The sequence below is a fragment of the Cyprinodon tularosa genome, unplaced genomic scaffold (genome assembly GCF_016077235.1).
Source record: "Cyprinodon tularosa strain WSP-4 unplaced genomic scaffold, ASM1607723v1 ctg279, whole genome shotgun sequence".
NCBI lineage: Eukaryota > Metazoa > Chordata > Actinopteri > Cyprinodontiformes > Cyprinodontidae > Cyprinodon > Cyprinodon tularosa.
This window is the reverse complement of record NW_024038984.1, coordinates 1,338,754-1,354,765: the sequence shown is the minus strand read 5'-3', so window position 1 is coordinate 1,354,765 and position 16,012 is coordinate 1,338,754. Positions and strand designations below refer to the sequence as shown.

General features: G+C 39.6%; 1 protein-coding gene across 6 annotated transcripts in view; it reads right to left on the bottom strand.

Moving 5' to 3' along the window:
• Positions 1–409: 409 nt before the first annotated feature.
• apbb2b (amyloid beta (A4) precursor protein-binding, family B, member 2b) overlaps positions 410–16,012 on the bottom strand; it is a 75,689-nt gene continuing 60,086 nt past the window's right edge. For 3 of the 6 annotated variants that reach the window (XM_038290293.1, XM_038290297.1, XM_038290298.1), the window contains 7 exons: positions 15,935–15,940; positions 12,889–13,003; positions 11,096–11,183; positions 8,089–8,172; positions 7,868–7,983; positions 7,339–7,518; positions 410–2,943 (listed from right to left, as the gene is read on the bottom strand). In XM_038290293.1, coding sequence (XP_038146221.1) covers positions 2,773–2,943; positions 7,339–7,518; positions 7,868–7,983; positions 8,089–8,172; positions 11,096–11,183; positions 12,889–13,003; positions 15,935–15,940 — 760 coding nt within the window. In that variant the 3' untranslated portion in view covers positions 410–2,772. The remainder of the gene's footprint in view (positions 2,944–7,338; positions 7,519–7,867; positions 7,984–8,088; positions 8,173–11,095; positions 11,184–12,888; positions 13,004–15,934; positions 15,941–16,012) is intronic. The other 3 variants (XM_038290294.1, XM_038290295.1, XM_038290296.1) reach the window with 3 other exon arrangements.

The window sequence follows — 16,012 nt, the reverse complement described above, 5'->3', positions numbered from 1 at the left end:
AAATGTCTAATCGCCCGCTCGCTTTCTCATTATTTGCTTTCATATTTTCCTATCTACAACAATTTATATACGTATTTTACACTTTGGCCATTTGGTATGATTCAGAAAAGGCATTTTTCTATAATAACCTGTAAGAAAATATGAGGCATTCAAAAATAAAGACAAAGCTTATAACAACAATAAATGTTACACTGAGTGGATTATCTGTACAAACATGTCTTATTCACACGTCATCATCATTCTGTGAAAAAGGGGGGGAGAGGATTAACTTTCCAATCATTCTCTGATACAAAACAAGGTCCTTGAAGTTACGTGATTTTACTTGCTACATGCTACTGGCAAGAAAAAGATGGCACCGATGCTCATGTCTCCGTTAGCTCACCACATGGAAAACGTTGACTTCTTCCAGCATGTTTTAGTAAGCTGGGTATAGGCCTGCGCGGAAGCAGTGTTTGCTGTTAGCTTTTACCTTAAAAAAAAATCTGCATGATAGGCGGATGAAGTGATCAGAGAGGATAGAGAAGAAAAACTACAATACAAAATAAAAACAAGTGTGCTTATAAAAACAAGTAAGCTAAATAACAGCAAATACAGCAATAGTCTAGTGCACTATTAAGAATTTGACTTGACTATTTTAGTTCAGTTAAGTTTTTTTTTTTTTTTTGATTCACTCTAATGGCCTTAAAGCCACAAAATGCATAAAATATATATATTTTGTTGTAATTTCAAGACTGTTGACGGGCTGCATGGTCCTCCTGCTTTTATCAAACTCTCCAATAATGAAAATTCATTTTCAAAAAACGTTTAGTTTGTTTACTGAGGGGTCAAACTCTTATGCTGCTGTGTTAAATGTGTAGTAGCGCCATGTTGTTTTCCTATAGCATTAAGTCTGGTAAGAGCAAAACAAGAAATAACCTTGGATAGTAAACAGAACAGTGCAGGAATGAAATACAAGCCATCAGAATGACTAATGCATGATTTATTTAAGCTACTTTAACTGAATTGTATCTGCAAGGTCCTGGACTTCAGGTTTTAGCAGCAGGATTTCTTACTATAGGGGGCGCTGTTTGTCTGACCCCATGGAGAACTCCATGAGCCAGACTGGAAAGCTACAACAGATGTGCTTTGATTAAAAGGAACAACATTTGGCTGTTTTTAAACAGCTGCGACTCATTAATCCGAGGTATTTTATTTTCCTAGTTTCCAATTACAAATAAATTAAATTATTCAGAGATTCACTGATTAACTGAGCTAAAACATGGAAATAAAGAACAAGACTTTAGAAATAGGCCCAATAATCCTTTCAATATAAATAAAGAGTTTAGAATTACATCACATCTAAATGAAAAATACCTCAGGCCTTCAAGGCCATGTGATTTTATTTCTGCAGATTCTCTTTTGCTGATAAAGTATTTCATTGCTCTATATATTTGCAAAGATGTTTGAAAACAGGTAAAGTCAACAGTTTCCTTGGCGATAGACTAAAAGTATTTTAGAACGATCAAGATTAATAACTGATTCTTCTACTGTACATCAGAAGGGTCAGATTTGGGAGAGCACAGAGATAGCAAAGTGGAAAAAACATTTATGCTTTTTTGAAAACAGACCTAAAGCTAGCAAAATAATGGCACTGATGGAAACATTTTTCCTAAACAAAAGCACCCAGGAGATGGATAGCAGCCCGAGAAAGTTGCTCGGTTTGAGTCCCTCCAACCTACAGGTGGGTTTCCTTAAATAGGCGAATCACTTCCTTTCTTAGACATATTTAAACCCAAACAATCATAGAGACAGAAAAACATCCCTAAGGTCTATCAGACTCCCCCCAGCATGCTGATGTCTCCTTGTCTTCAAAGCAGCCAGTCTAGCACTGCTAACCAGAGAGAGAAAACTGTCTGCTGGCCTTCCTTCCCTTTATGGCTATTATCTGTTATTTCTTCAAAGATCACAAATACAATACTAAAAAAAAAAAAAACATTAGACGGAAAAGGTAGAGATATGAAGCATGATTCAGGTGACGAGTCACCACTCGTTCCAAGCTCAAATATATCTGCGGCCCTCCGATTTTCCTACTTGTGTCTCTGAAAGCAGCAGCACTTTTTCCACATTGTTTAAAACGGTTCAGATTTAGATAATAATAAAAAAAAACTTCATGCACACTCAGCTGAACAGGCTCCACTGGATTCTCTCTAGTCTATAGCAGCTTTCTTTGTTCATCCAGGAACAAGATGGCTTTATTTTCTCACTCGTTCCCTCTCATTGTTTTGTTCTGACGTTTAGATCTACTAAGGACGACGGGAGGCAGCGTCGGAGAGGGAGAGGAGCTACTGCGGGTTAACAGATGGCGGGGAGATGTGCCCGGTGTGGGGCATCATGCTGACAGGCGTAAACACAGATACACAGAAAAGCGTGGAGAGATGGGCGATTTGGTGAGTGATGAGCTCGGCCGTGGCACACGTGCTGTGCTTAAAGGAGCGCCTCCTGCTTCTCCGGGTTGTTCCCTCTTTTCCTCACGATGGTACTGAGAAAAATGGGAGGTAATCACTTGACTGTCTCAGACGCTCCTGTTTGATCTGGAATCGTAGTTTTGAACGGCTACTAAACTGATCTCTGAAGATTTGATTCCAAACAAACCCATCCACTGGAGATTCCATCAAACCTGTAGCTACTCTACTATGGAGCCTGTGATGGTGGCGAGGCTTTGGAAGCGAAGCGATGAAGTTTCCATGGTGACTAGGAGCTGTGTTAGGGAAAGCCTGTACTGGCTTGCTGCTGTTACTGTGGCAGCTCTGTGACGGGCTTCTTCTGCTTGAGGGTGTCGATGAGCGACAGGACGCCTCGCTTCACGCTGGTCGAGACCCGACGGGACACGGAGTCTCCGGGGGGCGATGAGCCACAGGCCTTCTGGGAGGGCGGCCGGGCCACCAGACATTTCTGATACCGCAGCTGAGAGAAAGGGAGAGAGAGCAGAACATAGAGGCAGAGTGTAAATCACAGAGCTACAGCTGCTGAGTAAACGACAGCAGAGGTATGTAAGTGAAAGACTGATGAGGAGGGAGCTGGACTGGTGCAGGCTGGGATCAATAGTAATGACTAACGGTTCTGGCCACCGTCGATCTGCTTCGGAGAGTGTGTGTTTGTGTCTGTCTGTGTGTGTGGCCATATATCCAAATATCAGATCGGTGATCAATGGCCCGGCCTGCAGTGGACTCTCATATGTCAGACAGCAGACGGAGAAGTTCAGTATATACACCACAGACTACAGATGGTGTTTGGTGTGGGAAAGGCTGCAAACGTACGGACAGAATAAAAACACTGAAGAGTTTAGAAAGAGATTAGGCTTCCACTGAAGTATTAAGCTATAATTATAATAAATGAGGATGATAAATTAAATAAAAACTACTGAACATCAGACACAGTGCTTCACTTCTTCAGCATTTTACTGGTAATAGACCAGTGCAGACCAGTACATTATTCGTTGGAGCATATCATCTGAAAATGATGTAGGACATGGCCATCTACCGCTAGGTAATCAGAGAAGCAGGCAAGAGGCTCATGGTAATTCTGAGGTGCACAAAGCCATAGCTTGGGTTGAAAAATTGGATTTAAGGCCTAATAAAATTTAGAAACCCGTCTTTTATGAATAAGTGTGGGAAAAATAGTAGTTTAAAGAAGGCAAAAGTAGAACCGTTTGGAGCTTTTTACAAGCCAAGTGGGAGACAAAGCTAAAGATGATGCTCTGGTCAGACTGTTTGGGCTTTGTGCAGAAACTCATCCACCACCATTTGGGGAGACATGGTGATGGCAGCATTATGCTGGGGAGTGGTGAAACGGTAATGGTTATGGGAAGTTAAATATGTTAAATATGAGATGATTTAGAAAGAAAACTGATTTGAATCTGCAAAATATTCAGGACTGTAGCAGGGGGCCACCTTCCAGAACAACAACCTACAAGGCTTTAATCTACATCATTTTAAATGGCTCAGCCAAAGATACTACTCTGCGCCTACATTTGGGTAGCTGATCACTATAAATTAGTGCTGTCAAAATTATCGCGTTAACGCGAGGCCATTTTAATGGCGATAATTTTTTTAACGTGAGATTAACGCTATGTGGTTTTATGGTACAATTTTCCAAGTACATCCCGCTGCAGCCTGCGGGAAGGCGGGGCTATTTTCCCCCAGTCTATGCATTTCTCATAGGCTTCGAGAGCGGAGATCCTCAAGGAAAAAAGACGCTCATACACTGGGTGGCGCTAGTGCCTTTTCTTTAAGCCCCACCACCAACAAACAAGTTGAGTGTCTGGTAACTAGTAGCAACCTGAAATACGCTGAGAAAACAGATTACTGAGGTGAAATGGAATCTGCTACGGCACTCTTGCTGTCTGTGTACGCCACAGGTCGGTATCGTGTGTGTGTGTGTGTGTGTGTATGTGTGTGTGGGTGGGTGGGTGTGTGTGTGTGTGTGTGTGTGTGTGTGTGGGTGGGTGGGTGGGTGGGTGTGTGTGTGTTCTCATTTTTGTTAAGAGGCTGAAAAGTAACTTTCTAGAGCATAGACTACCTCCATCTAGTGATGTCGGTCTATTGATTTTGATGTATTGATGGAAAATTGTTCATTATTACCTTGGTTAATTAACATCTAATGTTAACTGTACTAAATTTTATAGCAGTAGGGTAAAATGCTTGTCTTTGTTCAAAAGACTGTATTAACTGTAAAGACTGTCTTTTACATCAGCCTGTTTTCAGGGCCTTTTTTTTGGCTACATATTTGTTATTTTTTGCTACATGCCTCCCCATCTTCTTGCCATATGTTTCTATGGCATAAATCAGTATCTGTGACCTGTTTTCTTTTTAAAAAAAGAACATTGGCACAAACCTAGCCTGTATGTATTTTTTGTATGTCATCGAGAGTATTTAAATGATTTTCAATCAGAAAACAAATGTGTGATTAAAATGCGATTAATCGCGAGTTAACTTAGGCATTGATGCGATTAGTCGCGATTAAAAAAATTTAATCGATTGACAGCACTACTATAAATATATTCCAAAGACTTGCAGCTGTCACTGCAGTAAAATGTGGCGCTATGGACTCAGGAGAGCCAAAATACAAATAACGCCATTTCAAGATTATGATTACTAATAAAATTTAAAGGCCACTGATTATTTTCCTTACGCTTAACAGATAAGCACTCTATGTTGATCAATCTTAAGAGAAAAACTGTTAACTGATAAAATTGAAATTTGTCTAAAAGGGTCTGAATATTTCTCCCGTGTGAATAGTTCATTTGAACATGCATTCTCAGTGCATTGACAGAAAATCCCAACCTGCGTCTGAAATGCTGAAATATTTAGAGCTAAACCCTAAACTGTCAAAACAAATATCCTAAATGGCTTTCATTCATTTTTAATATGGATCTGTGCCTCCATGGCTTAAACCAGCTGCTACTGGGGAAAAAAGTGAGTTTTAAAAATGAGACATCATCTGCTTTTTTTAATTGCTTAAAGCTACAGTGTGTAATAATTACAGGGATATAAAGTCAGAAATTTAATATATTATACATAACTATGTTATTTATCATCACCTATGAGCTCAGCCTTTTAACCATAATATTTGCGTTGCCTTAGAATTCGTTATTTATAATTACATAGGAGCGGGTCTCGCAGCCATGGAGGCAGACATCTTTGCGCTACGGCAGCGCAGAGCCAAAAAACTAGCGATTGCGAGATCGCCCATTACGCTCGAAAATAACTACGGCAAGTTGAGAGAGATTAACTGAGACGGTACTGAACAGTAGATGGCAGTATTATGCCTGAGAAGCGTTTAGTCTGCCTGAAACCAAAGAAGAAGAAGAAGCAGGTATACTGCGCCTCAGTAACAAGAAAGGTGAACAAGGCGGCAGGCGTGAGTGACTTTGCAAACTGTTCAGACGAATGGAGGATCATGCCGACTCTGTATCACAACGAAAAGCGGCGGACACCGAACCCCCGTCATCTAAGAAGCGGAAACACAACGAGAATAAACGCAAGCGTGACAAGAAACGGCAAAAAACACGGATCAACATTGGCACGGCATTTACACGATGGAAGTCACTGATGGAGGAAAACGGTTTTCAAAGTGACGCTCAAGTTGCCAGTTTTCTCTTGGACAGGTAATTAATCCTACACACACAATTGTCTAATATCACTGCAGTTTTTGGAGTACAGGATGCTCAGACCTGTCTAAAACAATAACATGCTGCGTGATGATGCTGTTACTCTACAGTATACTTATTCAGCAACGTCCCTGACGTTTCACAGGTAAAGATTCAGTAATTTTCTGTAAAATAATTTTCTGGATATATACCTCGGTTACTTCTCTCCGGCTCCTTTGGAGATCTTCAAGCCTTTCCTCCTCTGCTCTCACCCCGCTGGCACCGCTGCACGCCAACCCCGCCCTCTCTGCCCTCACCCTCTGCCCTCTTCCTCGCCTTGTAACCCCCGTGCAACAAACAAGACTTGGACTCTGTAAACGGGGAATATATATTCTTCCAGCGAACACAATCTCGCTGTTAAACTAATGACTACAATTACTTCATCTGTTTATATCACCATGCAAAGCAGCTCACCAAAACGTCACAACGATGTAGAAAAAATAACGGGTATATTTATTATCTAAAGTCTACATGAAATCTATACCCTACACAGACTAATGAAATACTATCTGTAAAATTATCTATGTAAACAAACCTCATCACTTGAGAAGGTAGGTGATGCGGACGTCGTGGAAGACATTTTGTCCCGTAACGCTCGCCGTACTGTTGGGGGGGAGAAGGGGTGGGGGGGGAGACGTTCATGTTGCTGCAGTCTGCAGTCTGACCGCTAGATGTCGCTGAAAATTACACACTGTAGCTTTAAAGTACCAGAACTCAGATGTTGGTAGATTTGGAAACTGCAATTGTATTACAGGTTTACTCGGAAGGATTTTGTGTTTTTTTGGAATGGAAATGAAAACTGAAACACAAATTAGATTAACTGCAAAGCCCTAACTATAATTTAAAACATGTTTCTGCCTTTTTTATTTGGCAAAGGAGCTGAGATAATTTTCTACAGCTGTGGAACTAGGGGAAAAGTAACTCTGAATGATATTATTTATTTAATGCGCAACCCGAAATGCTGGTTTCCACAGTCTAATTAACCCTCTGTGTCAGTATGTCTGTGACTGCTGCAGATCAGACCTGACAGGAGCTTTAGTTATTTATCTCCCCGTCTCCTCTTTGCACATACGGCCTTTGTTTTAAAGGCCTCTTTCTATAACATCATTTATTTTTCATCACCTGAACCTTTTAAAGAGGTTAAGACTCACCATACAAGCTGCCTGCACAGCTTCAGAAACGCTTCCAGCATTGGGCTCACACCAGAAAACATGGCAGTCGAAGCGATGGCTGCCAGCGTCCATGATGAAGGCAAACGTGTGTATGTCACGGCCGACGCCCATGAAAGACAGGAAACGGACGCGGCATTCCACCAGCACTTCCTCTTCATCCTAGTCAGAGATACGGATGTGGGATTAATAAGAGCATTTATCTTCATGTAAAAGTTGATTTGAAATCTGAATAAGACCTGTCAACAACACAACGCTGTTCGTCTTTTTTGCACTAAAATTACGGGAACTGAGACGCTTACAGAATATAAGTATTTAAGAAACTTATAACAAAAGTCCTTTTATTTGTCTTGAAGTCTGAGCAGGAGAGATGAAGGAGCCATCACTCAAATGTCTGACCATTTTAATATTTAAAAATTGTGCTTTGCAACAAGATAAGGACGTAAATATAGTTAATGAGTCTGACGGGGACAAAGAGCGGGATAGGTTAGTCCAGGGGCAGATGTCTAACCTTGTCTTTGCTGATGGTCACAGTGGCATCTGCCACATTAAGGGCCACAGGAGTCCAGTCCTCTCTGTTGGAAGAGCCAATAAGACTGTCGATAGCACTGTTCAGTGTATCCATGCCTGCAAAACAGAATGTTTTTAAACAAGATCACAGCTCAAACTACATTTACGGTCATATTTAAAACCATTTGTATTTGCAGCCACGTCTCTGTTTAGTGGACCCACCTATTGGTCTGGCCACAGGCATCATTCCCAGGTAGAGCACCTGAAATTTCTGAACCAGTTCAGTCTTTGGTGTAGGGAACTCTGCTGGGAGAAAGTCATCAGGAAATGAACAACAGCTCAGAGCAACAGAAAATTTTTCACCAAGTAGTCCTTTAAATCACATTATTTTGCATCCCAACAAGGGGAACTAATGCGTGCTTTTCAGTGTAAACAAAAACACAGCAGAAATGAGACTAAATAATGGTACAATTCATAATCATAGTTGCACTGCAGTTTTGTTCTGTTTTATTCTCATCAATCTTTTGTCATTCAAATCCTAGGGATTCATAATTTTAAACAGATTACAAGACAATAAAGTGATCATTCACATTACTCCTGTATCTCAGCTATAGGAGGGATTGCGAAGACCCTCCTATAAAACCCTTTTGATACATTTTATCCCAGCACCCTAATTACATACAGAAATCATAATTTTTAAGACACAGGGTGCACAATTTTTCCAAACATTTTTTTTCTCACAACTCCTAGGGGGTGGAAGGCAAAGTTAAAAATCAAGGAAGAGGCTAATTTTTATTTAGCACAAGCACATGCTAGCAGCAGGCACTATAGAGAACAAATCCCCCGGATTATCATATTTTTACATTTATTTGCTGCATTAAAGCTGTTGAAACAACGAAGAGACGGTGTGCAACTCCTGCAGAGCTGAAATAAAAATCCGTTTCTCAATTTACAAGAACACAACTATGGACTTGTGTCCTCGCCAAGTATGTTCTTGAGAAGAACACAGGAAAGTCTGGACTCAGGGAGAACTGGAGCAAGCAGCATAAATATGGGTCAATTGGAACAGAAGCGTACTCGTGATGTCACCACACGCTTGGCTCCTGTCATTAATAGTTTCTAGATAATAATAAATTCTTACTTTTTTCATTTAGTAGGGGAATAATAATGAACAAAGTCAGATAAACACAAATCAAATTAACATTTTGCCAAATGAAACAAAAAATCACCATTAGAGCCAGCGGTCCTTCTCACACTGCTATGCTGACAGAGGGCCGCTGCAGACGGGCTGCAGTTAGCCCTGGCTGCCGTTACCCTGGGACGTCTGCTGGTTGCTGCGGTCCTCTCAACTTTAGATTTTTTCTTTTTTATTACGCATTAAATCGGTAAATGGGCCATATAGTGACGTATAATGTCACTAAATGAAGTATAATATTCTCGCCTCAAATTATCTTAAAACATACTTTTATTGAACAACAGCAACAGAAAGGGAACTTTAACTTAATACTCTGAGCTCTGTGAGCGCTCCATTGAAAGGTGCCGCAGTGCATGCTGGGACAGCTGTCAATCTCAAGAACGGACAAGTCTTCTCTGATGCATACTCAGTAAATAGGGAGGGGCGAGAACAACATCCGGGGACTTTGTCAGTTCTCGGTCAGCTGTTCTTGTGAACTGAAACACTACTAGGGCTGAGGTTGATGACGTTTCACGAGTACATGAGAACGCACAAGTACAAATATCAAGAAACGGCTAAAGAGCTGACGAAACCCCATCTTTCAGTAGAAGCTCTTATTGCTATGAGCCAACAAGCTACCTTACGGGTGATATGTAGAGCTCCCCCTACAGGCTTGGTGGAACAGTTCAGTAGATCTCAGTTGCCTATAATCCGGTGTGGCTTTTATATGTACATTTTTACACACATTTGTTTTGTTTTTAACTCTGTAGGTGCGGCTTATAGTGAGAAGATACTTAAAATCTCTTTTTCCCAAAGAGATCAGGCCAGCTCTCCTACATGTCACAGAGTAGCAGCTGATTGATGAATCTTTGTTTTTTCCCACAATCTATTTTAGATGATCTCCTATTCAATCGTTTCACAGGTTTTCTAAAGGGTTTGGGTCTACACACTGAAATGCCCATGGAAGACAGATGATTTAGTGTCTGGTTAATCTTTTTCTACATTAACTAGAGTTTGATCTAAAATCTCCACTAATGATGTTCTCCAAAACGTTTCCCAGGACCTCAGAAACAAGGGTTCACAGATCCTCCACAGTTATCTTCCCAATTAATTGAGCAGGTCTAGTTATCATGCATACTTGGTAAAAAAGGACACTGCAGCTCTCCAACTATAATAAAATAGTCAAATAAAGAATACTTTAACCAAAAAGAAATGAAATCCTAGAATATTGGATCAACATAAAATGTGTTGTGGGAAAAGGACTGTTTTAGGTACAAGTACTTTGGGAACTTTCATAAAACAACCAATTATTCCTTAACATTGAAGTTTGTCTGTTAAGGAAACAAAATAAAAGATTAGACTTTTCAGATTTTTTTAGACTAAGATTACACAACTAAATAAGCGATGAACTATTTTGAAGCTCTTTACATTATTATTATTTTTTTCAATCAGGGTTTTGTCACAGAGAGAGATGAAGTGACATGAAGGCGTCCCCATCTTCATCTCTTGGAAATGTAACAGTAAAAAGCGAGGAGGACAGAACGCTGAGGCATCATACGATTGCATTTCTTTATCTGTATCTATTATGCCACTTCAATGTACTTTTCTCTTCTTTTTTCTTTCCTATCACTTTCTTTTTCTGTACACAACTTGTGCAGCCTTACCACGCATTTCTCATTTGCTAGATCCTAACCTCCTTATATCTGCAAACCAACAAGTGTTTATGTGATAGGTTCTCATTGTTTAAAGTTTTATGAGCATAGCAACAGGATGTGAGCAAGGAAAGAAGCTACAGGATGCGCTCACAGACATAAATGTGTTTACTTAGTAATACATCAGTTGATTTTAACGCCTCCTACATGACTTCTACTTCAAACTGCCCTCATACTCCTGGTAATTCTTGGCAATAGTCACCCTAAAACATCCTGCTGTTAGAGATGGTGACTCTGCAGGCATGCTGGCATAAAGGTGACAACTTTTACTATTTGATGTCTGTTGTAGTATTTATTGTCTCCTGGGTCCCACAGAGTGGATGAATATATGGATGAGGCGCACCTTGTAAAGGGAGATCCAACCCCGCCTGCATCCTTTCATGGAGTGAACCCCCTGCCAGGGCTTTGGCATTCTTTCTCTCCGTCATTATCTGGAGAAAAGAATGGATTTTTTACACCACGGCAGAAAGAAACTGGGCATAACAAGAAGATGCATTTATAATATGTGTGAAAGTGGATGAGAGAAGCAGCTGGAGGGGGATGAAACAAATCAAACCAAAGAGCTCTAGAGCAGCTTCACAGCCGAACCTGGCGTCCGGCCATGCAAGAAAACAATCACAAAAACAAACAGGTCCCACCTTAAAACTACAAAGATAACAGAGTTCCTTCAACACTTTGAAGAAGGAAACAACAGCACCATAAAACTCACACAGATCTGTGGTCTTTAATCAGTTTATCAGATCAAAGAAGCCGCTTATCCGTTTTCTGTTTACTTCTTCTTCCAGTCTGATTTAAAAAGACCCAAACCTTACAAAATATGAACTTTAACTGTTACACACATAAAGTTTAACAACATTCCATTCTTTGACATGATTCAGGCTTATCCACAATACGTGCTGCCATTTTTAAGGGCTGATATTTCAGGCTGATATTGCTTGCTCTTTCTCAATTTACTTGATAGATGTGATGAAAGTATACCAAATGTGACAAAGTTCTCAATTTAAACTGAAAGAAAAAGCTATTAACAAATCCAAATAGCGCTCGTCAGGCAAGCGGGTCAGGAAATGACCGCTTAATGCATTAATTAATCGGCAAACACACATACATATCGGCAAATACTAATACAAGAAAAATATCGACCAAAAATATCAACAGCTCATATATTGTTCTGTCTTTGGGGTTGAATAAGCTTTTGTACCGGTTCTGGTGAGTTTGTTCATGTAAGCATCTGAAAAGTTTTCAAGCAAAGCATTTCTGAGGTCACACATTGTTACTGGACAAGAAAGGCTGCCTCTCAGTATCTGCTGTGGTTCAACCTAAGGGTGTTGGGTTAGGGTAAGGACTCTATGCAAAGTTCAAGTTCATCCTGGGCCAGATTTATTTAACAACGTCTTTATGGACCTTGCCTTGTTAATTGGTGCCCTGACCATTTCTCTACTGGTCTAGAAAGCATCATTTTACATTCCAGTTTGTGATTAAAGCCTTAAGTTGTGTGGATCAACTACTGAAACTTATTCAATTAAGCTTATTTAGCATTGTTTAGCTACTTTGAACGTCACTTTAAGTTTCGTGGTCTGAATCTAACAAGTCTACAGACGGTTGGTAGCCTCTGCTCATTGTGCAGCTTAGTATCTTTCCTCATTCAGGGTGTTTTTTTTCCTGTTTGCTTCCACACTGGTATGTCACCACCACTTTGAAATTACAATTCATAGATAGGAAATCTGACAACAGCATTTGTTGCAATGCTGGCAGCCTATCATAGTTACCATGAGCCAGAACAAGCCAGAACAACATGAGCCTTGGTACTGGAATTTATCCCCCAAGGCAAATAAACAGGCCTAATATGACCCCATTAAAAACAGTCTCTACAGTGAACTGAAGTCAGGGGCCAGTTAAGAGTCCATATAGAAAAGTTAAAATTATAAAGACCTTCATTTTAAAGACTGAATCAAAGGTTTACTGGGACAAAGAAAAACATGCATTAGTGCCATATCCATAGCAGGAACAGTGAAAATAAAGTGAAATTGAGTATCAGGAGCGTTAAAGGTAGCATGCTTAAGGTGTTTGGCAACAGGGAGCGAATTGTTCATGGATTTGGCTTTGATTGTGCAGCATCCTCTGGCTAGAACAACTCACCCTGGAGCAGATCTCATGCAGGCTTGTGGCGATGGCTTTGGCCGGCGTGTCACAGCGGAACACATGACATTTCAGGATCCTGGTGTTTTTGTCCCGTGCCACATATGCAAAGTCCCTAAAAAAGAAAGAAAAAAAGCCATAAGAACTATAAGTCAGGGTTAAAAAGCAACATGTCTAGGGCACAGATGAGGAATGAAGGGATGTTTATAGAGGTTATAAATGCCATACATTCACACCCATACAAGTTGATCGATCACCACAGATCAATAAAGCAGTGGGATGCAAGAAGGAGCTAAATACAGAGGGAGCAGGTAAAAGACTTTCTGAGATCAGTGGAGTGGAAAACAATTCAACTCTGCTGAACAGAGAGGATTGAGAGTGTATACAAGAAGAAAAGGTATTAAGCCTTATAGGAGTACTCATACAGCCTATAACAAACATTTATGTATATCACGAAGAGTAAGATAGTAGTGCATACTGCTAGTGTATTGGAAGGAGATGGATACATTCTTTTTTTTATTTATTTTTTTTTTTTTTATAAAAGCTACGAGATGTGGAATACTTTTACCACACTAATGCAGTGTCACAGTGTCACAATCGACCCTTATCTGTGAACTAGAGCAGTGATTCCAAACACTTAGTGGTCCGCGAGTGCACTGCAAGGGGTATATGAAAATTTTTTATTGCTTAGGTAGTAAAATAAAATAGGGCTGGGGACTATTATATTTTCTGAAGACCCAGTTGAAAAATTAAACAAGCTTTTATCAACCAAAAAGTAAGTTTTTATCATATGTTTGGTTTCGGCTTCAGCTTTGACACACATCAAAAATGAATGGGACGATACAAGAAAACACACATTAGAGGAGTGGTGGCCTAGTGGTTGGGGCATTGGGCTTGGATCCCAGAGGTTCTGAATTCAAGCCCCACTCCCACAGACTGCCACTCTGGGTCCCCAAGCAAGACCCTTAAACCCCACACTGCTGCTCGGGAGCTGCATAGTGGCAACCCACTGCTCCCCAAAGGAATGGGTTGAATGCAAAGAGGGAATTGTATTGCCTTGTACTTGTGACAATCTAATGACAGTTAAGTTGAAATATATTGTATTATTTAACCAAGCAGAGGAGAAGACTGGATGTAGATTAAATTAAAAGTAGTTTAAATATGATTATAAAGGAGTTACTAAGAGAAGCTCCTGTTTTATAAATACATGTTTATAATTTATTTTGTATTTATTTTGACTCCTCACTAACTTCCAGGCAACATATTTATTATATTTTTGGAATGAAAAGCATAAAATGCTTAAGAATTAAATGCTTAAGTTAAATGCTTTTCACTAAGAGGGTATGGGAAGACAAAATGCCCAAAGGGATACACAAGTCAGAAGAGACTAGGAAACACTGACATAGACCCAACACAGATTTAGAAGCAAATATGTTGCTTGGGAACCGCATCGCCGCCTGTTGGGTTATAGGTGCTGTTAATCCCACCATGCTAGTGACAGTTTGAATTTCTGGATAAATTACTGATCTAGCATCATTATTCTAATCTTTTTTCAAGTTATGCTTTATTAGCTGTGTCCATACTTTGACTCGGCCATTTTCTTTTTCTTCTTCCGCATTAGTCTAGTGTTTTGCAGTCTCGGGCAGGTTTTCAGCACTGCCCTATATTTAGGTTAACTCTGACCACATTCCCATATCATGATGCCACCACCTCTATGCAGTAGTTAGTTTTGCATAAATGGCATTTCTACATGTAGGTTAAAAAGTTCTTTTTTTTTATTTTTTTTTTTAACCAGAAAACCTTTTAACTTTGTACATTTCATGGCTCATTACAGACTAAATATGAGACTAAAAGATTCCCCTCATTAAGCCATGGATCTGTGCGGCTCCACAGTTTGCCTCTTAGCTACCTTTCTGTAATTAAAGTTTTTTAATTCAGTTGGACCTTCATGTTTGTTAACACATTTTATCTACAGCACACTCCTGAGACCTTCATAGAACAGCTGTAATCAGAGTAACATTAGATGGCAAACACTACATACTACTCATCAGGAGGATTTCTGATGGTCTAACTAGTTTCACTGGATTTAATCTAGAGTAGGGGGGCTGCAACCTGCGGCTTTGGAGCAAAAAATGGCTCTTAATAGTGGAATAAAATCATATAAAGAAGTAACCAATGTAGAAGAACAGCATAGTAGATTTTTGCCTTAGAAGATTTTGCAGGCTGATTTTTTATAGAATATTTGATAGAATTTTCATAACAGAATGATTTAAAAATAATCAAAAATATGCTTTACTCTACCTTTCTTGTCATTAGCTTGGAATTTTTTTTTTGTTGTTCTTTTTTTTTTGTTCTTTTTTCAATCAACTAATATTCTATGGATGAAAATCCATGCTTCATCTTTATGAAACGCAACATGTTTATCTTTACTTTAAAAGCATGAGATGGAAATAAACAGTTGGTTGTTTGAAATAGCAAAAGACTTCCCATATCAGTTATCTACCAAAAAATTATAAGATGTGTTTAAAAAAAAAGATTCAGTTATATTTATCGTTCAAAACAACTACTCAGAAGGACTCAAGGCAAAATGGCTCATTGGCTTTAAAAGGGTAAAGACCCCTAATCAAGAGACATAATCTCTGAATACAAATGTAAGCTTTACAGTTTAGATCAAATGTTAGCAACTTCAATTTAATATTAAAGCTTTAGTAAGAGTCTTCAAATGAAGATAATTCTGGACCAATCTTAGAAAGATCCTGTGAAACGGGACACAGGCCTCAGAGCTGACAGGATCTTTAAACATCCCGACACGCCTGCAAATGTTCCTGTCTGTCTGCACGTTGAATAAAAACACTTGTAGACCGTCAAGGACGCAGGAGGTAAACCACCTCTACTACCTTTCTTTTTATTTGTGCAGGGTGATACAGGAAATAAGAAAAAAAAAAACACATTGAACATCAGACAGAAAGGACATATAGAGGAAATTAAACAATAACAATGAGCTGACATTACAAAGATTGCTGATGGAAGGAAGGAATGTGTTTACCTCTCTCTGCATCCATGGAAGCATTGGGAGAAAGGAAGACAGTAAAGAAAAGCAAACAAGCTGCAGAAAGCCAAGCTC